The sequence below is a fragment of the Homalodisca vitripennis genome, chromosome 1 (assembly GCF_021130785.1).
Source record: "Homalodisca vitripennis isolate AUS2020 chromosome 1, UT_GWSS_2.1, whole genome shotgun sequence".
NCBI classification, from domain to species: Eukaryota; Metazoa; Arthropoda; class Insecta; order Hemiptera; family Cicadellidae; genus Homalodisca; species Homalodisca vitripennis.
The window spans coordinates 43,609,098-43,636,840 of NC_060207.1; the positions used below are offsets into that span (position 1 = coordinate 43,609,098).

The following is a 27,743-nucleotide window of genomic DNA, read 5'->3' on the forward strand; positions in this document are numbered from 1 at the left end:
ACAAATAATATTATCTGAAGCTAATCAACCTTTTTATATTAATACATTTCTTATACCTTATAATGAGTTATATTTACCTTTAAAAAAATAAAAATATCAATTATGAATGTATAAAATAATTTTAATAAATAAAATTGCATGCCTTAAACTATAATTACATATGCTGAACTGGACTGTAGTAGACTATTTGTCTTGGATTGTTTGCTCTAGGCCTGGCCTTGATTCTTCTTTAGAGGAGTAAAAGCTACATTTTCAGAGAAGGGAGATATGAAAGTGTGGCCAAGTTATTTTCCTAGAGCCATTAAAATCTGCCTACTCCGAGGTTATTACTGATGACTAGTTGATACGAAACCTACATCCAAGCAATTAAAGATAAACATGTTTAATGCATCTAAAAATAAAACTTTTAATTTGGCAAAATCAGACTTTAAAAATATGATGGAATAAACTTAACAGAGCAACTTTGATGAAAAAAAATCTGAGGCCGAGAGGATCAGCCGAATTACCACTTTGTGGCTTCATATTTGCCCAGAAGTCATAGAATTGACTCTCAAATTCTGTAGTGTTCATCTTAGAAGGATCAGAGCCATCTATTATAAGGTAGCCTCCCTCAGATATTGTCTCCCAAGGCAGACCAGGAACACTATAAATAAAAATAAATAAATACAACATTATTATAAATAATACTTAAAACAACAGCACATCTTAATGGTAACCTATAATTAACCCTTAAAAATCATGACTGAAGTTGGGAGACAGCAGACAGATTGTTCCAGGTTATTGAAAAATCTGAAATCCAACAGGCTTAACCTCCTGAGAGCAGTACAGTAATTTATCTGGGTCACAAAACTTGGGAGTAAAAAGCTTTTTGGTATAATTACAAAGTACGAATTCAAAGAATAACTTTGTATGAAGACTAAAATTAAGATAGAAAATCATCATACACACTATGTAGAGAACTATTGCAGCCTGTACCTTATATGATTCTTTTTGTTTAGTTAGTATACTCTCTCTATTTATACTTTCCACATGTAAAGAATATAAATGAAAATAAAAAAAAAACTTACCCATTCTTTGCAAACAATGTCCACCATTTGACCATTTGGTCCTTCATTTGAAGATTGGGCAAGTTGGGTGTGCAGGTGTCCACATACTGTGAACTGCCGTTTACATATAGCAAGTAGTACAAGTCTGCCCCATGACCGACTCCAGTCATTTTGTAGACAGAGAAGGAAGAAGGCGGTCCTGCCCATGCACCATTGTATGCAAATAGATAACCGTAGGTCAGGTTAGCAAAGTACCGAGTCACCTATAAGTGACAGAGAATATAGAAAAGACCTTTTTATTAGTTTACAGTGTAAATATTATTATTAGCTTTATTAGCTATATTGTAGTATCTATTGACAACCAGAAGAGTTTGTTAGTGTTTGAATAAATTCTAAACAAACTGTGCTTGCCAAAACAAAATTTGTATTTATATTTTAATCAGCTTATTAAATAAATTGGAAATTTTATAAGTTTTAACATAAGATTTTTTTAAGTTTAACTTGGTTTTAGAACATAAGTTCTGTTGTTGGTGAAAAGGATAATTAGAAAGGGTTTTCAAATAGAATAAAAATGGTAATAAATATAGTATTTGGAATGCCTGAGCCCATTAGTTTTGAGAGAGATTTGAGTGAAACTGGCTCGGGTTAGAAAAACTGTAAAGACAAGAGTGTAAAAGATAATGCTTTAGTGCCCCAGTTATAAAATATAAATGGTAACAAGAATTTGATATTCTTTTCATTCTTTTTACGCCATAGGAGAAAAAAAGCTATTGAGTTTATATTGAGTAAATTTAAACTCTATTGCTGAATATAAAAATATGGGTTTTTAAAGAGTTTAAATTATGATATTTGTGGTCTATTGTATTAGTACAAAACACCAGATAAACCAGTAAGAAATGCTGAAGGAGAAGTGTCGATGAAGAGTGGTGTTACATGGAAGATAACAATGCATTAATTATGAGGTCAGAAATAAAGAGGAAACTGAATTTTTAATAAAAGATTATATGAATTGAAAATTATTATGTTTTTAAGTAAATATACTATTATTACTTGTTGTATTCAATACTCTAGTTATTTATTATATTACAAAGTAAATATATTGTTTCCTATTCAAAAGAAAGCTGGTAATTTGGTAAACAAATTTAAATGTTAATATGAAAAAATGTATATAACAAGATTTTAACTTGTTATTTATGTGCCATTGATTCATGTGTTTAATATTAAAGAAACAAATGACACTATGTTTTAATTTAAATGTGGCTTGTAATATTTTATTTAAAAGATACTACAAAAAGAGAATATTGTAGAGCTGAAACAAAAAATATTGAATAAAAGATTAATGAAAACATTGATGTACAGTACATAATTTAAGTTAAGTTTAGTAAAAAAAGATAATATCATATTTTTAAAAATTAACACTTATGATAAATAGATGGGCACAATAATATTGTGTAATGATCATTAATAATTAAACTACCAACATACACAAGTGCTATTATTGAAGGCTGTCAGAATATTAGGTTTTAACCCTAAAAACACTAGTTTATTAGTGGTAGTTTTAACCCAAAATTTTGTCAGTTGATGCAATATAGTGTTCTTATAAACTTTTATTATTATGTTCAAAACATTTCTGATTGTACCATACTCTTTTTAAGCTTTTAGTAGTGAGATACTATATTTTGTTGTATCACCCATTACACTGCCGCTTGAGTAACCATGACAGAATTCATGAATAACGTAAAAGTTTTCCGGTTCAAATTCTGTCAAAACATTGCTTATACAATTGATTAAATTTTGAATTATTTCAGTCTTGCTATTTAAAACTGCAACAAATATAAATATTATGAACAATAACTAATATTGATAAAGTTTTATATGAACTAAAAGCTGGAGATAACAGAAACCACTACAGTATTCCAAAAGCTATAATTGCCTTACAAGCATTGAATTACAATGTTGCTTTGATATCTTTTGAGGATAGAACCGGAAAATTGAATTATTTCAAACTTCAAAGTGAAATTTCACTTTCATGTTCTACCAAACAAAAGATGTTTACGCAACAGTTTTAATTCATGCAGTGCAGGCATTAGAGTTCAGAGTAGTTGCTTTTGTTCTCTTAAATTTAATATGTGCCCAATTATTCTTGCATATTTTTAGTGCATACTTTGTTATTATTCTCGTATTTGTTTAATTTTTAAGTGGAACCTTTGTTCATTCCTGCATTTCAACAATCCTTACGCTGGCCAATTGTACCTGACCAGAAAAATAAAAACATGCAACTTGAAGAGATAAGGAGTTAACTCAGTCACATTATATTTTAACATTTTATTAACTTGCTTAAGTTGTTATAACATAAATGCAGTTTAGTGGAAGGTCTGTGATGTAAGTAAATCTGATTACTGGGACACAATCTCCAAAGTAGGGATTAATGAACAGTTACTTAAATGAAAACACAAAATCCTTAGAATATATTTTTTGTTTATACAATACGACCTTGCAGGTCCAAGGTAAGAAACAAGCTGTCCAGTAAGTAGGATAAGCTGAAAGAGCAGGAATATGAAGTCCCTTATTCCGTATATCTACTTTGAACAGCTCTGTAAATTTCCAGACCACACACAAAAAGATTTTTCTGTGTGCAGTTTTAATTGCTAAATACTTGTATGTACAATCTGAAGCTTTGACCAAGATAATAGTGGGATACTCAAGATGGATTTGTGCAAGGATCTATAAAGGAGTAGAAAAGACTTTTTACTGTTGAGAAACAGGTGATCACCACAACATGACTCAAGTTTCCCCTAGCTTTTAAAACAACACTCCTATCAGTGATATATTTAGAGGGTGGTCACAGGAATCATAATCCCTCTTCAAGTATTTTTATACCTTTATCAATCTTGGGAGCAGGGCTTCGGACTCAGATAGCCTTAGCTGGGGTTCAATTTTGCTGGTATGCTACTCTCACTTACAAGTATAGGGGCTGAAGACAGATCATAGTTAGTCTGCGCTATTAGTCACCTAGTGTACTTTCCACTCCAATTTTAAAAATTTACAATTTCATCTGAAAATGTCGGTTAAATTTATATTCTACACATAATTGCAAAAGAAGTATACCAAATAAACATTTCAGACGTCTTCCTCTAGTGATCCCCCTCAAACTTTATGCTAAATCTGTGATGTTCAGAATTAACCTATAATAACACCAAGATCTTGCACGAATAATTTCTCTAGATTACAGACCTCTCAATCCCATAAAGGATTTCTGAGTAATATTACGACTTAAAGTGACTGCAATGAAATTAAACATGTGAAATATAAAGAATAAATTATTGTTTTTTGTGCAGTTCAGGATGTCTGACCAAAAGTTGTAGTTTCTTATTGTACAAAGGGGAAAGGCTTAGTTCAATTTAAAATGGTGTTTAAAAATATGGATGAAAACTCTGAGTAATGATTTAAAATAAGTTTAATCCCCGTTAAAAAACAACATTGGTGTTAGATTTGTATTAAAGGGTTGATTTTTCTATGAAAAAACTTTTCATTTTTAAATGTTTGCGTTTGTAAACTAATATATTTTGCAATACTGTATTCAGATCAGAATGATACTATAATTCTTTTTGATTGATTAGAATTTATTGTGTCAACAGAAACAAATATATTTGGGTGTATTTTTATAATTAATTTATATTATCTGTATCAATGTTTAGGTGAAAGATTTGCTCTCGACAGAAGCACAATCAGATACTTAATGATCTGTAATTGTAACCACTTACTAAGTATGGTAATTAGTTACAATAAACATTTACTTACTTGTAGAGAAGGATATGAGAACATGGCATCGGTGTATATCCTGACAGCACTCTCAATTTTGTTCTCATCAACAGAGTCAGGGTAGTACCGACTCTTGATAGTATCGGCAAGACTCGATCTCTCAGCTTTACTGACGCTATCTCTGATCTTTGGAGGGATAAAAGCTCCTAAGTTGCCTTCAGCCATTTGCCACCCCTTATCCACTGGAATATGCAGCAAATATATAGTAAACTTAAACTGTTTAAATTTATGAGTCAGACAGAGAGTATTAAAATTCTAGAATTTTTAGAAAAAACTATTTAAATTAGTTTACAACATTTTTTAATATTTACCATTGTAAAGTGAAACATAGCAGTAACAAGAATTTTTGAGACTCAATCTTTTATCTTTTTATCAATATTTATCTTTTTATTTACCGTATGTTTGTTTGCTTGAACCAATTGCATATGATCAGTGACCAATAAAAAATGGCAATTGCTATGGAAAAAATAATGACTACAACTCTGAGAATTAGGATAGACTAATTTTTTATTAATGGGTCATTCCAGATGAAATTCTTGTGATCATGTTTGGCTTGATATTGCTTTCAATGAAATCTTTTATTGTATATGATTAAATTCAAAGTGGTATAATTCTACTAACAGTTGACTGAAAGGTTAATCTGCTAATTTCATGTATTAAACATCTATAATTTTCAAATTAATTCCAATTTAGATTCATTCTAATTTATAAAATGATCTCCGGACCAATAGTGATAAGCAAATTTTGGATTTTTTGTTAGTCTCTTTCTCATGTTTTCTTTGTGTTCTTTTAAGTTTAAGGACCTTTTTGTCTCACTTACGCATTCCTTGTTACAACTACAGTTTATATTGTAAACACTATTTTTGGTACTTGTAGTGCCTGTTTTGTTTTGTTTTTACATGACTTTTTCTCAGTGTTTTTTAAATGCGGTTCTAATATTACCTAATATACCTAATGTATGTAAATAGGTTCTAGTCTACCTTATGACTATTCTTTCAATTTTCTCTGATAAAACCATTGCATAAGAGGTTGATATAAGTGAAAATTTATCTTTATTTTCATTTTATGATTCAGAGATGTTTCTTCTATTCTTCTATTTTATTTACACTTATTTGAAGTTAACTGAATGTGGTATCCGTTCTAAGACCCCATTCAACTTCCTTAATTTCCTCTTTTAATTCATCTTATCTGTGCATAAACTCTTTACTCTAGCATATAAAAAATATGCAACTATTTCTTAGAAAGTTACCTAATGGTTTTTTGACAGCTTAGGTACTTTCCTGAGTGTTTTTTTTTCTAAAAACTGTAGTTTTTGAAACCACTATCTCTTGTTCTGCTGTTAAAAGTCTTTGGCATATTTTGTTCACTTTAACCTAGTCTGTCCTTATGTGTTATCCACATTAGGAATAGACCAGATTGCATATCTTGGAAAGTATTGGTATTGTTTTGTTGTTTCACAGTACAATGGCAAATGTCCAAACAGTTCTGTTATCTTCACAAACCTTTGAATAAATAATTTCTTAATAAGAAAAATAACTATACAGTGTTAAAATCATAAAAATTTGTCTTAGTTTTTTTTTATACAAAAAATAAGCTAAACATTTTTAACTTACTGAACTTAAGAATCCCCTCATCAGTTGTGAACCCTGTGATGAGTGGTTTGGCCCGCAAGAGAGCTTGCTGCATCATGTTGTCTATGGATGTATCATTAAAGAATGGTGTGTCCGATGTCTCAAATGTATCAAGCACAGGCAGAAATGGAAAAGCTGCTCCCTACAGTATAATCCTGCAAATTCAAAGTTTTAAATACAGAATGTTGAAAAAACTATTATGTGGAAGTCATTATGAATTCAGGGGAGTTCTATTACATGTGTCAATTTTGCATTATGACTAAGAACTTTGAAAAATCCAAGTACCCCTATCCTCATAGCTTGCATATTCCTATAATGAGGAAGTTCATACATAAAGTTTGGGGAAAGGTATATCCCCTAGAATGAATTATATTATACTAGCAGAACATTTACAAAGTGTTACACAAATAAAACAAAAACTTGTCATTTGCTTTAAATCCACTCAGGTCCACAGTTGTGTTAAGCACTCAAGCATTAACTTAGTGATTTGAAATTATCATAAACAAATAGTGTTATAATAGCTCAGGAAAGTTAAGAGATAATAAAATGAACCTGCGCACATCATACGACAGTTGTACATATTGATTAGAGATGACATCTTTGATGTCAGCTTTCTGCATACAATCCAGAAGCATTGTGTCGTTCTGCGTCATGTTGCATTTTAGACTTTCAGCAAGAAGCCTGGCTCTGTGCACGCCCTCAGAAAGTGAGTAAGAGCTCCAGCCTGCCAACGCAGATCCACTATGTCCAATAGCTCTTTGGAACAGATCTGTAAATATTGTAAAGATTGTTTCTACAGAAATGTTGATTATTTTTTGAAAATCAAAGCATATTATAGACAGATTATTTGATTTGATTTGTGAAATTTTTTCTCAGTTACAAACTATAGGGGAAGTGTTAGTAGCATCATTGACTGAGTAGTGGTAGGGGTTGATGGTGAAGATAATAAATAAGACTTCTTTTCTTTCCGGATGTACCTTGTATTCAAGGTAAAGTCTATTGTATACTATTTTATCTCTCAAATAAAGTCCTATTTAGAAATAATACAGATTCAAATGGTTTAGTGCAGTACCATACCTGAGGATAGAGATGAGATGTAGTGAAATTGAGTCATAGCTGAACCAGCACTCTGACCAAACAGAGTCACTTGTGTAGGATCTCCTCCAAATACTGAGATCTCGTCTCTGACCCATTCCAGAGCTAATCTTGTATCATGCAAACCCAAGTTGCCAGGTGCTATCTTAGAACCCAAAGTGAGGAAACCTATAAGAAATAAGTTTTAAATTTCTTCATTGAAACTAATGCAATAATGATTAATCAGTGTGAAACCCATTAATGTGTTTCCTTGTAACAAATCAGTTTACTCTGCCAGATGAGCCAGGTTCATACTATATGAAGTGATGTTGCCAGTTTTAAATACCCATGTTTCACTAATTATTTGTTTGTAAATGCTACTAAAATCTCAAGTGAATTTTTAAAATGTTACCTAATGTCTCATTTAAATATTAAACGTAATGTAATTTGTGTGTTCTAAATATTAATTTTCTATTACTTATCAACCACTCTTATATATGTTAGTTATTTAACCTACCAAAAGAAATATTATTGAATAAAAATAAATCAGTGTTTTTGGTAATAACAACAAATACCTAGTAATAAATAAAAATACTTTATATCATACCTAATACAGAAGTGCCTATCTGCCTGTTCTGTAAGACAATGGTAGTCTCAGACCCATCATGTTCTTACCATGACAGCAGCATATGGCTCAGACACTCTTGATCAGCAGCGTTTGTTTACAAATTTTTAAATTGAATAAGCTAAGTAGATTTTCTTAAATACAGAGTAACTACATACAGAATATATTCATATAATATTACATATTACCATGATACAGCATGTTCTATTTGTTTCATAAACATGAACTTGACAGCTTTTATGCCAAAAACCTTTCCTTCCCTGACATTAGATTTTAAAAGATTCCTTTTCCTCACAAAATTGATAGATGTGTTTAAATACAGTTTAAACTACCATGGTACTGCGTAGAATAATAATTATTGTATTTGTTATAATGATTCGAAATGTTACGATTATTTTCTATTTCTTGTTAAATTTCATGTTTCGGTTCAGCATAATTTTGTTTATCTTAAGCAGCAAGATGTTAACATATAAATCTAATTCTTATTCTGTCATTGGATCTGATTCTTGGCAGAGAATATTTACTTAATTTGGCATTATTTATTTTTGTCCTGACAATATAATGGCAGTCATGGCATTTATATATACCTGACTTAATTAATGAGTTCTGTCCCCTTTCTACAGACCCATCACTTGCAGTAACAAGAGGAAGCCTGGTTAGGCATTCATACCACTCACTGATTCACTGATCAAGAAATAAATATTAAACTACAACACAAAAAGATTTTATGCGCACAAAGGCAAAAGAATAAAAATATAACTGTAACAGGCTTATATATAAATAATTTTTAATTATATTAAAAAACATACATGCTCTTTAGCAACATTGACCATTATTTTAAATCATTACATCTTTATGTAATGTCTAACATGCTTTGAGCACTCAGTACAGAGTTTGACGTTTAGCTGTCTGTAGCCGACTGACATATATAATGTCGAAGTAGTTTTGTGAATCATAAAATCTTCATATAATAAATGTCAGTGCATACTTCACTCCAGTCATTTTACCAGCGCATAATAAATAATAAGGTGAGATACTTTTAGAGCAAACCATGTAATATTTATAAGTCAAACCTCTTTTGCAACTAGATATTGCAAACTCGTTTTAATGAAATTTGTTTTGAAGTATCTAGCTGATAAAACAAAAGTTGATAGTATGTAAATTTATTCATATAGGATTTTCCTTCAATCCATTTTTGAAAAGTCTGATATTTAAGCGAATGTTTAGCAATTATTTTCAGTTAAATTGTATGAAAAAAGGTTTTTTGAAACTCCACTTTCAGTCATGTTATTAACTGTAAAAATTATCTTTTTATGAGCGCGTTTCAAAATAATGTTGCTGAAAACTGGGTTTCTGTTAAATGTCAAACACTAGTTCACTACCTACAGAACTACATTACAGAACCTCTCTGAAATCTTAAAAACGATCACTTCAAACACCATGATGTTCATGTTACTCTTTGGAGCTTCTTTAACTATGTGCCCATTAAGCTGTAGACTATATAAAACCACTCAATTTCTGAAATCTTATGTCCTAGAGTTCATGAAAAGCTTTCCCAATCCACGTCCAAGATTACTGGACAGTCCTGCAGTAACTATTCTGCTGACTCTTCTTTACTGCCAAAACTACAGAGCTCTGGGTCACTCAGTCCTGCCTCCTGAAATGCTTACAGAGAGACAGAAGTTCTCATTATAAGTTTCTGTTTTTTTTTTATGGGTTTAAAGCCATTGTACTGTTTTATGGATTTACAAACCATTTTAACTGTCTGAATGAATAGGTTTTCTGCTATGATAAGATTTTAATTAATTTCTATAACTTGTTCACAACTTCCTTTCTGCAACTAAACAGACACCAACATGAGGTTCCAGATCTGTCAAAGGGGTCTGATCCCTTTCTTGCCATTAAATTCATCTCCTTGTTTCTCTTCATACCTTCATGCCCTGGCATTGATATCAGCTCTATCTTGTTGTAAATTTCTGCAAGCTATCTTTGAGGATCATGATCTAAAACAATCTGAACTGCTCAAGCAACTAACATACACAAAATAAATGAACAGGAAAAAATAATTCTCAAACTAAAAAGAGCACCAGAAGCCCTGCTGTACTCAGGACTTAAAATCTTTAACGGATATGGAAACCCAAACGACTGGCATACCCCTCACCAACTCTACTCTCTTGTTGGATATAGCTCTCATGAAAAAGAAGCAGGAGCTGATGGGAACAGTCCCATAATGGAATTGAAGAACAAAGTGAACAATCAATCTACAACTCCTGAACATGATATCATGAAGAAGAGATACAACAATAACAAATTAGAGAATAAGATAGTACCTGCTAAAAAGAAGCTATTACAAAATGCTTCAGAATTCAAATGTCAAATCAATCCCTAGAAAGACCAACAAATACCTTACACAAAAACAATCTCTCAGTTACCTCAGAATTTTCTTAATGTCTCAATCCCTGCAAGTACAGAAATTGAAAGATTCTCATATAATCGGAGACTCACCTGAAAAGTCACTCATGGCAAATAAATGGAGCCGGCCGAAACTCAGTACAAAAATCTGAATGACCCCTGTGTGTGTGACACTGAATCATCCTCAAGAACTGAATAATTCAAAAGACCTCCACATTCTTCCACCCAATCAAACCACATCTCCACTCCCCCCCTGCTCACAACAATATAATTATATAATCACAGAAGCACAGGTTCATTTCCCAAACGATCATTCTCCACCAAAGCCAAAATGGGATGACCAAGTACATCAACATAAGCATTTTTTATACCTATACCCAAGAAAAGATGTCCAAAACTCAAAACTCAAACAAACATTCAAATCCAGGACCTTTGTAAACTCGTGTCTCCCAGCAAACAAAAAAAAAATTTTATCTCACGTACAGGCATACAAGCAACTTAAAGTATCTCACCAGACCAAAACATCAATGGCCTTGTAAACAAAATTGACAGACTTACCCACTTTCTGTACAGCACAGACACCGACCTACTGGTTCTCACAGAACAGGGCCTAAACAAGGAAAATGTTAATTGCTGTAGGATTACCAGGAGATGCTACTCTGGGAGGCTTCACCAGAGAAAAACACAGAAAAGGCGGGGTGATAGCATATGTCAAACAAGAGCTGGAAGATCAGTTTCTCTCTGGTAAAAACCTCTGACCAGATTACACAAAACTTATTTGTGAAGTAAGCCACTACAAACTGATAACCAATAGAAGCTGTCTTTCTAATCCTGGGGTGTGTATAGACCACCAAGCAGCAAGCTTGATGATGCTATTGAAAATATTGACAGCTGAACTAGACGAACTGGCACTAACATCGAACCAGGCAATCATCATCATGGGTGATATTAACGTGAACAGCCTCAGAGACGATGAGCAAAAAAAGAAACTAGAAGAGGCATTGCTCGCTTATGATATAGTAAGCATACTGAATCTACCAGCTACAAGAATGACACCAACCCAGCCGGACTTCCATTGACATCATCTGCACTAACCTAAGTGAAAATGAAGTTGACTTTAAAGTTTTGACTACAGGTCTGTAGATCATACAGCTCAAGTCCCTGTACTATTGACATGACAATGAAATGCAATATGTAATTCCTCCATCTAAACAACGTGTCGTATCAACTCTTAGAACTCTAGACAAATTAAAAATGCTACTAGCAGATCAAGACTGGACCAAAGTAATACAAAAAGCAAAAATGTTGGAACGACTCTTATCACATTTTCCAGAATTTTCCTTCAGCAAGCCTTTAACACAGCTTGTCCATACTCAGTAGGTAGACAGAGAAGACGGTCAACGAAGCCCTGGCTGGACGCCGAGAGCGAGGAGCTTAAGAAGGCTTACTTGGCTGCTCTAAGCAACAAATACTCACAGGCCTTCCAGCTCACAAACAAGACACTGCAACTAAGAAAAAAGCCTATGATCTTAAGTTAAAGACACTCCGGAGACAACAAAACTCCGCTTCAATGCAGACGCGGATAACAAATCAAAAGCACTGTGGGCAATCATTAATCAGGAACGGAAGAGGAAAAATATTCACAACACTATAGAAACTCTTACAATCCACAATGAAAAAATAACCGAACCCACTTAAAATAGCTGACCATTTTAACAAGTATGTTCACAACAGTAGCAGAAAAAACCCTCAAGAGCATAGAGCCTAACACTCCTTTACCAGTAGTTTCCTGTAACCAACCCGTGGGACAGTACTTGCAAAAAACTAAAAAACTCACCAAAACTGACCCAAGAGAAGTCAGTGCCACTACCATAGACTCTTTCAAGCCTAAAACTTCAGCAGGTGAGGATGAAGTCTCAGCCAAACTCATCAAGTCTTGCAAAGCTGAACTTATTGAACCAATAGTAGACATTATAAACAAATCCTTCGAAGAAGGAACATTCCCATCAGGTCTCAAAACATCAAAGGTGTATCCAAAATATAAAAATGGAGAAATTACAGACAATCAGCAGCTACAGGCCCATCTCACTGGTACCTACTCTCTCTTAAAATCTTGGAAAAAGTCGTATTAACAAGACTACTTGATCTTACTTAAAGGTAACAATCTCCTGACTCCAAGACAGCATGGATTTCTCCCAGGCAGATCAACCACCTCAGCCATTGTACAACTCGTGGAAACTGTGATAGACCACCTTGAAAACGGATCCATAGCCACCACTATATTATTGGACCTAAGCAAGGCCTTTGACTGCTTAGGGCACAGTCTGATATTGGAAAAAAACTACACACACCTTGGCGTAACAGGCAAAGAGGCAAAATGGTTTTTAACACTTACATAACTAACCGTAAACAGATGGTTGAATTAACGTGCAAGAGTAAAAATTCGATCATCAAAGTTAAATCTAAACCATTGGAAATGAAAAGAGGTGTACCCCAGGGGTCGGTGCTTGGACCGAGTCCTCTTCATACTGTTAACAAATGACCTCCCTGACTTCCTGCACAACTTCTGCCAAACAGTCTCCTACGCAGATGACACGGCCCTCATTCTTGCCAACAGAAATAAAAGATCAACTCGACATTTCTCAGTTTCATTGCCTTTGAAATGACAAAGCAATACTGTGGCAGGAATGATTTAGCTTTGAATGAAAGGAAAACACAGCAATTAATTTTTCACTGCATCCAGAAACAACTATGACCCTCTCCCACAGCTATCATTGCTGACTCAACCAAATATCTTGGCATAACCATCGACAGCACTCTCTCATGGACACCCCACGTAGGGACCATCTTATTAAAAAACTGAGCAGCAGTGTAGGATACGTCATTAGAAGAATGAACCAAAATAGGGTGACTCTCAAATGATAGCAAAGATCGCATACTTTGCCTTGTTTTGAGTCGCACTTGAGGTATGGCTTGGTGGCCTGGGGTGGAACAACAGCCCAGAAACTTACATAGAGTGCTGGTTGTACAAAAGAGAGCGATCAGGTCTGAAGGAGCAGGGGCCCTCACAGGATACACTCTGGACTGTCGTGAGAGTTGCAAAGAAGCTTTTAAGGAGCAAAAAATCCTGACTGTAGTGGCACTGTATATTCTCGAGACCATCATGGCACTGCTGTCACATCTAACCAAACAAGACTGGCAAACCAACACCACTACAACACCAGAAACAGACACAACTTTCTTCTGGACTCTCATCACCTCAGCCTTTACGAAAAAAAGCCCTCATACAAAGGCACTATGTTGTTCAAACATGCTTCCTGACCATTTGAAAGACCTACCCGTAAGAAACCTGAAGACTGCTACAAAAAATTGGCTGCTGCAACAATCATATTTATTCTGTGAAGGAGTGTCCTTGACTGGAGGAATAACGCAACAACAGAACATCCATAACCAATGCTTTTATATTTGCTGATGTATGTAAATAATCTGACTCTATACTTTTCTCCAAGAAAATGTTAATAAAGAAAAAAAAAAAAAAAAAAAAAAAAAAATTACCTTTACTGCTGATATCAGTTACTTCAGTACAGCCAACAGTCCTTATAAGTTCAAATCAAACTCATAGGCTCATACCTTTTATATCAACAGCTGTATATCAACAGAGAGGTGCTAAAGTCCCTAATAATATCAGAAATATTTACCCGCGTCATTATCAACAGTGCCATTCTCATTAAGTTGAAACAATGACAGAAACGTACCTGGTGCTCCTAGACGATAGTTCATAGCAACTAGAATGACATGTTCAGGTATCAAGAAGTCTGGTCCAATCCAATGTGAATTACTAGAGCTACTGAGAAAGCCACTTCCATGAATGAACACCATTACAGGTAAAATTCCGTGAGTAGCAGATGCATTCTTAAACATAACTCACAAGTATTTAAATCTTTGAGTTGGCATTATTTTTATAACACGAGTAATTAAAAATGAAATGAGGCTTTAAAATATTCATGTGCAAATCATTCATTACTATACTAGCTTTACAACCAATATCTACCCTATAGGTAGATGTTAATATTCTACTGTTCCATTCCTGAAAAACAGCTGAAGCTACTTATTTTATGAACGACTTCTCTAAAATGGAATTATGATTAGCTTATGCTTAGGATGTCCTTGAAGGTATCAAGAGAATGGAAAGTAATGGTGTACCACATCATTTCAAACTATACATATGGGACATCTATGCTTCACACTACACTTATTGTTATCCCTTAAATTTTTAACAAATTACTACTGTTCTTCCAATTTAAGGAATTTAGAAATTAGCTTAAAATATCCTTTGCCTAAAAAGCAACCCTCTTAACAACTTGTGACTTTATACTATCAGTACCCATAAAGAAAAGTTCACCAACAACTTGTGGTCTAACTTGCTTTTATGATACCTTTTCTGGATTCTAGTCTATATTCGTAGTAATCAAAATACCACTCCTTGAAATCAAAGGTGTTATGTCCGTCTATGATTAAGTTAGACAATAAATATAAAAAATATTTTACTTTCTTGTTTACTTTAACAGTGTTTTTCATACCCTCCTCTTTGTCAAAATAGAAATGGATTACTTATTGACTGGACTAGGAACTGAGTTACATCATACCTTCCTTGAAGGTAATGTCCACCATTACATAGAAACATTTTCCATTACATTTAACAATAGAAAATGTTATAAACAGAGATGAGAACCATCATGAACTCATGAAACTATCTATCGAACAACTGGACATGGTTTGAACTAGGTCTATTACTGTCTTCATTGTATTTATACAATGTGACGATTATTATTCTAAATTCCATTTAAATGTTCCATGATCTGTAGATATATAAAGAGTAATTGCATAGTGATAATAAGGTTTTTATACTGCAAACAATTTTGAAACCAATAGAACCAATTTGATTTATGGATGTGGACTGCAATTCAATGAGAAAAAATCTACTACTACTCAAACTACTCAAAATGTATGGTTGTAGCTTTGATTGTACAGGATTAGTTTAATACTATCAAATATCATAATCTCTTTAGTTACCGGGCTTAGATATTTCAACAATAAGAATTGAAAATTTGTATAAAATACAAAGTCTTGGACTAATGTGATAAAAAACTTAAGATAAAATGTTGTGACACGTAATACGTTTTTTTTTTTTATACATACACAATATAAAACATTGTGATTTATTTTTACATTAGAACTAAGCTGACAAAGACTTATTTTTGCAATTTTCCAATTTTTGTGGAACTGTGCTTCATTTTATAACTGTCAAGTTTTCCGGATCATACTGTATTGAAACACAACTTAACTCTTGAAATATTTCAGCCTCACTGTGGAGAACCACTTTCAGTCAACAGATGACTGAAGGTGGTTCTCCACAGTGTATGCCCAAACTATCAAGAATTTAATTATGTTACCAATCTTTTGACACAGAGAGAACTGGAAAACTTAAGTACTTAGATGGTAGTTATGACACTAGTTGCATAAGAAGTCAAAGAACTAAATGTATATGACTAAAATTTAGGAATTTAGAAAATTTACAAAAAAAGCTCAAGACAATTGCATCAAATTAATTTTCAATCAAAGATGTGATAATTGCATGAATATTTTTTTAAACTGTTGTTGACATTGACATTGAAATTGACATTGAAAAAGCTTTGCAATTACATTCTTGTTCTTCTGCACACAATTAATTGTGTGAAAATTCTTTGTCATGACTGAATCAGTTACTCGAAGAATATTCCTATTCACTGTTAGAGTTATTCAAATAATTTACTACCTGCCAATTTATAGTGGAAAGGATTTCTTGACAACTTTAAAAAACAATTTGGCGTGTGTTCTCACTTTACGGTAATCTGTTGTTTGTAAACAACATTCATTGTCCACTCACTGTTGGCTAGTACACGCATGAGTAACACGGTACTAGTAGTTGTACATGATATAAATAGTAATTTGCTTGAATTAGTAGTTAGTTGTACACTATTAGAGAGAAGAGAATTAAATCAAAATTTAACCTCATTATAAATTTATTTCGTGGCATTTGTTTATTGGTACGTTTATTTGTATAGTCCTATTCATTAATAGTCATTACATCATACAGTTCACCTTTTTAAGACTCTTATAAGTTAGGGCCAAAAAGTAACAAATTTTAAATTAAAACTTTTTTGCCAATGCAATTTTTGGGTTGACGGTAGAAATTAAATGAATGAGGGAATTACAATAAGAATGAAAAAAAGATTTCTAGAGGTACAGTTATAATTTTAAAACCATCTAATGTTTTAGCCATGTAAAACGTTAGCCATGTATAATCACACATTTAATTTGTTACTAGACGTTGGACAAGCATAGTAATAGCCGGATACTATAACACAGGCCAACGAAAAATTTTTTTGTGAAAACTTTTTTTACTTTAATAGCTGATTTTTATAGATTTTTTATGTGCTGAATCCAAATCTGGCCTTAGTTTTTTTGTATCACCCATAGTTTTTCTGCAATTTGGGTTTTTATGTAGTATACATTTTATGTAGTTTCTTATGTAGTATAAATACGGTATATGGTGAAATTAATGAAACACTATGTTATATATCATAATTATGAATATATTAATACAATAGGTTACTTGAAAGAGTTATACATGTGGTATAATACAGGTTCCATTAGTCATCTGGGATTGGTTTGTATTTTCTTTCCCCTCTTTTCTTTGAAACTTCTTGTGTAGCTTTTTCTACGATTTGTCGCCTGCTGAACTTCTCTGTGAAGTGACCAACAGTAGTTCCCCATCATGTTAGTGTTCCAGCGGCCCTGATAGCGTTTTTTTCCATCAGTTTACATGTCCTGGTGAAAACGCTCTCCTTGCTCCTCACTTACATCGCCCAAGTTTTTCCGGGAAGTAATCAAGATGACTGTTCAGGAAGTGAACTTTCAGGCTCATCAAACATCCTAACTTTTTAAAGTTCTTTAACATGTTAGCAACAATAGCAACATATTCTGGATCTTTTTTATTCCCCAAGAACTTGGTAACCACTTGCTTGAATGACACCCATGCTTCTTTCTCATTTGAGGTCATTGTCGATTCAAAGTTAAGGTCTAACATCATTTTTCTAATGTCTGGTCCGACAAAGACGCCTTCTTTCAGTTTAGCTTCTGAAAGGTGTGAGAAACTTTAGGCAGAGATACATAAAACATGGCCCATCTTTAGGCAAAGCCATGACAAACTGTTTCATGAGGCCTAACTTTATGTGAAAGAGGTGGTAGGAGCACTTTTTTTGGATCTACGAGGTTTTTGCGAAGAATGTTCTTTTCACCTGGTTTTAAAGATTCCCTAGCAGGCCAGTTTCTTTTTGCACCAATGTTGATCTCTAGCCCTACTGTCCCATTCACACAAGAAACATGGAAACTTGGTAAAACCACCTTGTTGACCAAGTAGCATACATGTTACTTTTAAATCACCACATATCATCCAACCATGATCACAATAGCCTATTTTATTCAGCACTATTTCTAGGTTTTTCATAGCTTTCTTTCATGTGTACAGAATGACCAACAGGTATAGATGCGTACTGGTTTCCACTGTGTAATAAAACAGCCTTTAAACTTCTTTTGGATGAGTCAATGAATAGCCTCCAGTCTTCCTTTTTGTACTCAACACCAAATTCATTCATCAGACCTGGAATGTCTGTACAGTACACCAAATCACCATCTTGTTCAAAAAACTTTGCAAATTGTTGCTCTCTCTTTCTATACACATAAATGCTGGTTCCAGCACCCAACAAGTTCTTTTCTTTTAGTCTAGAGCCCAAGCAATTCAGCTTTTTCTTTAGTTAAGCCTAGAATCCCTAACCAAGTCATTAAGTTCAATCTGAGTAAACAATTTAGGCTCTACATTTTATGTAATACATCGAAATTCTTCATCATCTTGTTCATCTAACTCAGATTCTACATCATAAGATGGTTCAGTTTGAATGGAATCCAAATCATCTGGAGGTTCAGGGACCGGCAAATTTTGACCGTGTTTCACTGGTCGGATGGCAGACATAAGGTTAAGGGTAGCTTATTACCTTCTTATTTTTTGAGTTGTGACCAGTTACATCAACACTGCAAAAGTAACAATCATCAGAATGATTTCTTGGCTCTCTCCATATCATAGGAACAGCAAATTTGAAGGATTTTTTTCTCCTTTTTTGACCATTTTTCTTAGATCTTCAACACATACATAACATACCTTATGCGGCGCCCAATATTTATCCTGATCTCCAAGTAAAGTTCCAAAGTATGATCGATAAACCTTTTTTCACAAAGTCCGTAATGTTTCTTTGGTGTTTTTTTAATCACAAACTCACCACAAATATAACAAAAACTGTCAACAGAGTTTTTACAACCGCGGTTTAGAACATTGTGTTTGAGCACGTGTACAAAAACCGTGAAAGTGAGGTTAGATTGACAGTAAACAAACATCAGCTGTTAACGTTCAAATGGAATCTACCTTTTTTGATCTTTTAGTGTGTTTTTCAGCAGTGCTACCAATACAATTTAAGTCCATTACCTCTACTTTTTTTTGATTATATTTAAACTCTGTAGAAATCGCTTAGTTAAAAAAAATGTTACTTCAAAATGTGAAGAAATTGTGGGTGATACAGCTTTGTAAGCAATATATTTGGATTCAGCGACCTAAAAAACATTAGAATAAGGTATTTTTAGTAAAAAAGTTTTTTTCATCGTTGGCCTGTGTAATTAGTCTACTTTTCAAAAAATTACTATAGTTAACAGTTTTACAAAATAGGGCTGATTAAGACTTTCTTCATTTACCATTGGTGTGAACACATTTAAGTACAAACAGTCTTCATCATACGCCATGCTTGATTGTGGACAGGCTGGTCCATCTTTTTGTGTGTAGCGAGGGTCTGTCCAAGGTGCCCTTGGTAAAGCCACCTGTAGAGTACATTGGTTATTGTAAAGAAAAACTAACAACTTGATTTATACAAAAATTGGAGTCCATACCCATAAATTCTCACAAAAATGACTACATCACCTGAAATCGTCCTGGTATTTGTCCAAATGGAATCCCAATGTAAGCGTCATAGGATATATTTGTGGCAGGATTGGGGTCTACACGTAAACCAATGATGGGTCCTTTTTTTGTGACCAGTACTGGTAGATCCACAAATTCACTGGAATATACATTGTATAACATTAATGTACATTACTTACTGATAAGTGGCAACTAAGTAATTTTGATACATTAGAGAAGCACCAATTCTTGCTGTAAAGGCTGAGAATTCTGGTTTTTAGTGTGTAGTGTAGGATGGGAAGTCCATATAGCCAAACATTCTTCTCTCCCTGCTGTAGATGTTTCACTCATTACAATTATGTTTACATGTTGTAAAGTAAAAAGTTACTATAAACTAGATTTATAAAAAAATTTGCAATTTGGTGTTTTCTCTTTCTTCAGATCAGGTAGTCCAGAGTCAATTTCCATTTTTTGGGTGATAAAAGCTATCTGCAGAATTTTCCCCTTGTTCAACACAAGGTTATTTGAGAAGGTATTGTTAGCCATATCAAAGCCAATATTGGTTTTAATGTAAATCTGCTCACATAATCTGATTTCCCTGTGCACATGACTGTATGGCAGATATATAAGTTGGCTTAGTAGGTAATTTAGTAGCAGGAGGTATATGATAGAGTCCAACACTGATACTTGGGGAACACATCTCTGTACTGGTGTTAGAGTTGATTTTTATTTCCTCAGAGTGTTATGAGAGAGACATGGAACTTCCACCACCTGTTTGTTGTCTATTATTTAGATAGCTGGAGCTAATTAACACTTATTAGGCTAGAACTAATTGTATGAGATTGACTATATTATTTGGTTTACAGTTCAACCATACCACCATTACTATAATAGCATTAGAAATAATGCAGAGGGATGAAATCTGGAGTTCTCAGAGAGTACATCCCTCTTCCAATCAGTCTGTCACCAAAACATTCATTCAGTAGAAATTTGGTTGTCAGGTGAGTGTCATGTTGCTGCAATTTACTATTTCTTGTTTTACCATTAAGTCACAATTTAAGCATGTCTCGGTAACAGTCAGGATTTAGAGCAGTGATAAAACTGTTGGATTAATCTTTTAACTGTTTAAAGGCTGTTGATGTAAAAAAATTGAGGATTTTTCACTCCAAAATATTACAACTGTTCTGGCTGTTTATAAAGCCACTTTAAATGACACTAAGCTTAGTAAGCAAAAATAGTTTATCTAAATCCCTTACCTTGTTGCATGTGTACAACACCTGTAGCACAATTTGTTGGTGGGGCCAATTTTATGAGATTTTAAACCAAAATTTTTAGAGAGTCAGAGTAATTTTGCAGCTCTAGACATACTAAATAGAAATATCTGCTTTTGTTATTTTATTTAGAACTCAGAATGTCCCTGATGTAGGAAACAATACTTACACATTAGAAACACAAAACATCAGGATAAGGAAAAATCAGGGATAGTGGGACACAATTTGGAAACAAAACAAATTGAGTTCACCAAAACAAAAGTACTTGCAAAATATCTCTCCTATTATCCAAGGATAGTAAAAAAAAACTTTAGAAATGATGAAGAAAGAACATAGCTCCAATATAGAAGACAGAAGAAGCCACCAATTGCAACCGCTGCCAAAGTGCAAGTTGCAATATCTCAAAATGTGGCTGCAAGAACGCCCATTTTACTCTTTAAACAAATTTTTCAATCATTAACCTGTATTGTATTGTATTGACCTGGTTGGACCTGTATTGTTCTTGTGTATTGTAAATTCTCTGTGACACCATTTTCATCTTGACGATGATGCAATAAAGATATTTTGACTTTGAGTGGATATAATTATAAGGAGTTTCGGTTTGATATCTAGATGATGTAGATAATATAAACTTTATAACTGACTTGGATATATTTATAATGAAAGCTGTAATGAGACTTTGTAAATGATCTTTATTTTATGGCAATAAAAAATATTGATTGATTGGTTGATATATGTCTCTCAACAAGCAGGCTGAAATATTTCAAGCACTTAATAATGTAAGCAATTTTTCAATGTTGTGTGGTGTGAACTGGTGTGTTACTGTATAAAAATTTCTTCATAACAGTTCACCTTCTGTTATTTTCAATTTCATACAGAACCTATTTTTTTAAATAAATTTTTTAACAAATCTGCGATTTAAATTTAGTAGGCATAATCTCTTCCCTGGAAAATCTTGATAGAATGCCTCTCTACACAAAGCATTTGATTCTGTTTTCAAATACTCTTCCAAAACAAGGAAGAGTTCTCACTCTGATCTTTTCTAAAAATCAAGTTTTATGTCTCAATGAAAGAACCTCTAAATAAATCCAAATAAAATAAATAACAACAATGTACTAATGCAAATGAACAGTTAAATAATGAAGTAAGGTTTGTAGGTATGGCAAGTTATAAACATGTATTAGTCTTAAACATTGATTTTCTCTACTTTTAAATTGGATTGTGTTATAAAAGAAAAAAACCCTGTTGACAAATAATGTCATATTACAGTTTAATTACAATAATTAAAGTCATATTATCTGTTTAAAAAATCCTTTTAACACTCCCTTAGAATTTTTAAACCACAGGTTGGCTGGCATTGCTTAAGTATGTTATTATATTGATATACCATATAATTCCTCATTTACATTAATACATACCAGTAGTGAAAAACACTTAAATTTTGGTCACGATTTCAAGTAGTTCTTCAGCGTTGATTGATTATTTTACTTATCTTGTGTCAATTTCTGATTTACTTTTAGGAATAAACAATATCAGATAATTCAAACATAGTATATGTAATTACATATTACATCTACAGGACATTAATCGACAAGATATTCACATCTACTGTACCACTGTACATGACCATTTCTAATTTATTTCAATACTATAACATAACATTTACAATGTTCCTAACATTTAATACCTCTCTAAATGCTTACTTCTCCCACTTATGACACTCAATACACTTCAATAGTTAATTCTATTATTCTAAAGTGATCATTTAAACTAGCATGTATAAGTATTACTGGAGCAGTGAGCTCCCATCCAACAGTGGCACTGGAGACTGTACTGGGATGCACACGTCTGGGACGGAAGGTAAAGAAGGCAGCCACATTAAGTGTAATGAACCTTTAGAACAGAAAGGTGACAAAGCATACTTTCTCAGAGGGATATATGGTAATAATAAAGGAACTTCCTGGTGCCAAAACAATAACTAATGTGTCTGAGCTCATGGTAAAGAAATACTCCTTTGATAAACCATATGGTGGCTAGAGTAGAGGTAAATGTTATGCAAAGGAGACCTACCTTATAAAATATATTCTGTAATTCAACACTGATGGTGCACACCTGGATTCAAGGGCTGGGTTTGGTGTATAGCCTATGGGCTAGAAGCCAGACTGGCATTTTAAACCAAAAGTAAAATACAGTATAATCTTTTACAATTTCATCGATATGCAGTATGAGTGATTTTGGTAGGAATCACAATTATTAGGAAAGTTTTTAAGAGATAATAGTATTTATTTACCAATAATATATGGGTTATAATTAAGCAATATAAGAAAATAAATTTGTGAAAAATTGGTATCTATATATTTGTTTCAAGTCCCAAATTTCATCAAAATCTTAGCATATATGTATTTTATAAAAGTGACCACAAGCTTGTACAATATGAAAAGACTTTCACAAAACTATTTTTCCAATCAGAGTAGTCCAATATAGACATTTAACATAAGATAAGCAAAAGCAGATTATGAACAGGGAAAGTAAAATTTACAAGAACATCTAACAATAAACATCATCTGATCACATCACTGTGTCAATGTAACTACTCAAATAAAGGATAGATTTTCCATTTAGACTATCATTACTTCCTCCTAAGAGGATGACTGGACTAGTATCATCCCATAAAGAAGCAGAGTCAGCCACTTGAGTCAGAGTAGTGTTAGCTTGCACATACCCAGCACAGTTCACTTTACCATTACTCAGCTCCTCCAAATTTTGCTGACAAAAGTGAACAGAGTTACTTTAATTTCAAATTTAAATTTCAATTTTGTATCCTTCATACCAGTTTTAGTTTTCCCATTGTTAGATTTATCTGTACAAGTATTATTTTTCTTAACATGGTTCTTAATGTAATGATTTTTATCATACAATCAATTTTCTCTGCACAAATTTCTGAGAGTCCATCTAAAATGCTTTATTGGTTTGTAGTAACAACTTGTGCGGCTGTCTTATCTTGCATCAAAGAACACTGATGGTTAAAGCATCCCTGCACACTTTTACTTTTCACCACTGACCACTCCTCTATACCAGAAATGAAACATGGATTTTTCAAATTCATGTTGAAATTTTGTGTTTTTGCTGCTGATATTTTCAATAATCTTACGACATGTAAGTCAAGTGATAGCCGTGTCTCGTGAATATTTATTTTCTCTTTGGATTGGTTTGTTTTAATATCTCTTTTAGCAGATATAATGTTAGATATTAAATCTTTAGCAATGTCTTTTTCAACTCCTTGTATTGTTAATTATATGTTAAGTAGGTCATAATGGGATATTTCTGAATTATATCTGTGTCCATAATTTTTAGAGCACCAAAGTATATTATAAAATCAAAGGTCTCACAATCAGTCAGAGCCGATATCCCTCTCATCAACCATTCCACAAAAATAAGCAAGTAGATACTGCATTCAATGCCATTTCTCTGCTATGAAAAGTTCAATACTTTGAAAGAATAGGGCCCTGATGATCACATATATGGCTCCAGCTTTGTGAATACAACTCATGACTCAGATTATAGTACTTAATTGAATCAATATAATAAAATGTTTTATCTGCCTTACTATAAAACAGTAAGCTCTAATGAGAACCACTGATCTCCATTTCTCCTTTAGAATCACTAATTAGTATGAAAACATAAAATTTACTAATCATTTCAGGTTCCAAAAAAAATTAACATCTATTTAAAAACTCCCAAAGAATATCATTAATATAAGCATACAAATTTACTTTAACATTTTTTCCCAGGAATTCTAAAAGTTTTTAAGCTTAACTAGGCTTCTAAATATGTTAAATTTGTAACAAATGAAATGAAAATTCTTTTTTATTGGCAACATATTTATGTACAATAGCAGAATATGCTTCTTCTGTGTGTGATGTTCTGGATCAGTAAAAACACTGTAAGAAATTAATTATGTTGATGCTTGCAAGGACGACTGCACCCTCTATAATGTTATTTTCAGTTCCATTCCTAATGTTAGTTGAATCAGGGATAAAAACAGGCTGGATTAGTGATGCAACATTGCGAGAAGGTACAGGGTGACACAGAATAACGGGAATTTTTGTAACGCGTCGTGGCAGCCGTGAGCAGGTGGCAGCACTGCGGGACAGTGACAGTGACCAAGTAAACAAGCTGCCATTACAGTAGCCATGGACCAGTGGAACGGGCAACAGCGTGCGTTAGCTATAAAAATGTTTTATAAAAACAGTGATAGTTTGAAAGCTGCCTAGATTGAGTTCCGACGTTTTTACAACTTAGGACGTCATGATTCTGTTCCGTCAAAACATGCCATTAGAAGTTGGATTAATAATTTTGAAGAGAGTGGATCAGCTTTAAAGAAGAAACCAACGGGACGACCAAGAAGTGCTCGTACTGCACAGAGCATTGATGTTGTACGCCGATCTGTATTGAGGAGTCCACGCCGTTCGATTCATAAGCAAGCAGCTGCGGCTGAAATTTCCCGTGAGAGTGTTCGCAGAATTCTTCATTTAGAATTAAAATTTCACTCCTACAAGCTGCAGATAGTGCAACAATTGAAGGAAAATGATTACCAGTCGCGATTACAATTCTGCCAACAAATCTTAACACACATAAACAATGAAGATGAATTTCTAAGCAAGTTGTGGATGTCAGATGAGGCCCACTTTCATCTCACAGGTTATGTTAACAAGCAGAACTACCGATACTGGGCAGACAGAAATCCTAATGAACTTCATGAGTGCCCTTTACACGCTAATAAGGTGTGGTGTGCTGTTTCATTACATGGGATCATTGGACCTTATTTTTTAGGATGAACGGGGGATTGCAGTAACTGTCAATTCTGATCGTTACGTGGATATGTTACGTTTCGTTACACCTGAATTGAACAATTTTCCAGACGTTCAAGAATCCTGGTTTCAACAGGTTGGTGCGACATCACACACTGCACGACAGTCAATGGAAGCTGTGCGAGTATTGTTTGGTAACCGTGTCATCTCAAGATTCGGTAACGTTTCCTGGCCCCTTAGATTACCAGATTTGACCGTGAGCGATTTCTTTTTGTGGGGCTACCTCAAAACTAAAGTGTTCACAACTAGACCAAGAACTGTAAATGAGTTAAAACAGAGAATTCGGGATGAAATTAACAGTATTCCAGTTGAGATGTTGCAGCGGTCAATGAGGAATCTCCACCGCAGATTTCAAGAATGCATTCGTAGACGAGGACGCTACCTAAAGGATGTTGGTTTAAGAAAATCATAAATTCCATCAGTGTTTCATAAATGGCAAGTGTTTATGTTTCATTTAATACACATAAAACCATTTTCTTCCATCACTCTTATTTTTTAGAATTAAAAAAAAAAATTCTGTTATTCTGTGTCACCCTGTATAATCAAAACATTTTGACTGTCAGAAGGTATAATTAAAACATTTTGATTGTCAGAACCATTTGAGTGGTAAATTTGCACTTGAAATGTTGAAACAAATGCACATTATTTAGTTATCATCTATTAAATTTGTTTAATACCATCATAAAAGTACTGTATTTAGGATTAAATTAAACTCAGTGATTTGATTAGAAGAGTAAATATTTTTCCCAAAAAATTAATTGTACAAATAATTTTACACAAATTTAATTATTAACAGAATATTTATAGAATAAGGAGCTTTATACATACCAATAGCTAATAATTTTTTATGTACAAATATAATTACTATAAAAAATGATTACTATAACTAATATAATAATAAAATTCATCATCTTAACTACATGTTTGAAAATGTAGTTATAAACATACTGCTACACTAATATTATAAAACTTTAAAGTTTCAAAATTAAACCATCTACTGCTTCTTTTACTTTTAAAATTATTTCTGTTCAGGAAAAGAATTTGACCTAATTTTTCAACTCCTGATCGATCTGACCTTGGCAATTAAACCAGTCAATGAAAACATTTACCCTGTAGGAAAGGTATTAACTGGAATTGACAGACATTTACAACATAATAATTGAAGGTTGAAAACTATTGAAGGAATATGAAATCAAACAGATGATTTCAATTACAACTTTTGCAACATCAGCTTGTCCAGGAAAACAAATTAATTCATTTGATAAGTGACTATTCGAAAACAATAACATCTCACAATCGTCCACCACTAGTCTGGTTATGCTCTTTTCCATAACAACAAATTACATTGAAAATGAAAATGTTATGTAAATTACATATTGATGTATATTGTCCATATATAATTAGCCTGAATTATAATATGACAATTAATACCTGCTTGCAGCAGCAAGTATTGCCGACACCAGACCTACACTTAAGTACCACGACATATCAGACATGGTTAGGTACTGATGAGATTTCATAACTGCTATTCTAAAGTTGTTCAAAGTTTTACACTCTTAAAATATAAGGCTATCATTTTAGGAGACACAACAGATCTCATGTATTGATTGTTGTCCATCATATCAAAAGAGCCAACATCCTCTTTAGCAATAATCATTACTTATCTCTCAATTTGACAAGATAAAATTGTTGTTTTCTCAAAACAATATATTGTCTCCATCTATATACAATGAGATCACGTGATTCAAAAATTAAAAATGTAGTTATTAAATTTGATTTGCTCATATTAGTAGCTGTTGGATTTATTTTACAAAATATTTGTCTCAGTAACAAACTGAGATACAGAGCAAAAACCATCAGTCTTTTATCTTACTCGTCAACAGCTCAGATAAAATCTTTTTAAATGTAACACTTTTAGTTAACAAATTGTAGCTATTAAAATATTTCA

The 27,743-nt window shown here is 33.2% G+C and overlaps 1 protein-coding gene across 2 annotated transcripts; it reads right to left on the reverse strand.

The window, feature by feature from the left end:
• Positions 1-103: 103 nt before the first annotated feature.
• LOC124360432 (acetylcholinesterase-like) lies at positions 104-27,510 on the reverse strand. 2 transcript variants are annotated; one of them, XM_046814066.1, is made up of 8 exons: positions 27,227-27,510; positions 19,675-19,813; positions 19,452-19,574; positions 14,366-14,522; positions 7,577-7,762; positions 7,060-7,268; positions 6,482-6,654; positions 4,911-5,050 (listed from the first exon to the last, which is right to left on the reverse strand). In XM_046814066.1, exons 1-7 carry the CDS (start codon positions 27,313-27,315, stop codon positions 6,610-6,612), a joined length of 948 nt encoding a protein of 315 aa, XP_046670022.1. In that variant the 5' UTR covers positions 27,316-27,510; the 3' UTR covers positions 4,911-5,050; positions 6,482-6,609. The 2 variants fall into 2 exon arrangements, with proteins under 2 accessions (XP_046670031.1, XP_046670022.1); XM_046814075.1 differs by lacking the exons at positions 7,577-7,762; positions 14,366-14,522; positions 19,452-19,574; positions 19,675-19,813; positions 27,227-27,510 and adding exons at positions 104-643; positions 1,068-1,309 and having other exon boundaries at positions 4,848-5,050; positions 7,060-7,197.
• Between the last annotated feature and the right edge of the window lie 233 nt (positions 27,511-27,743).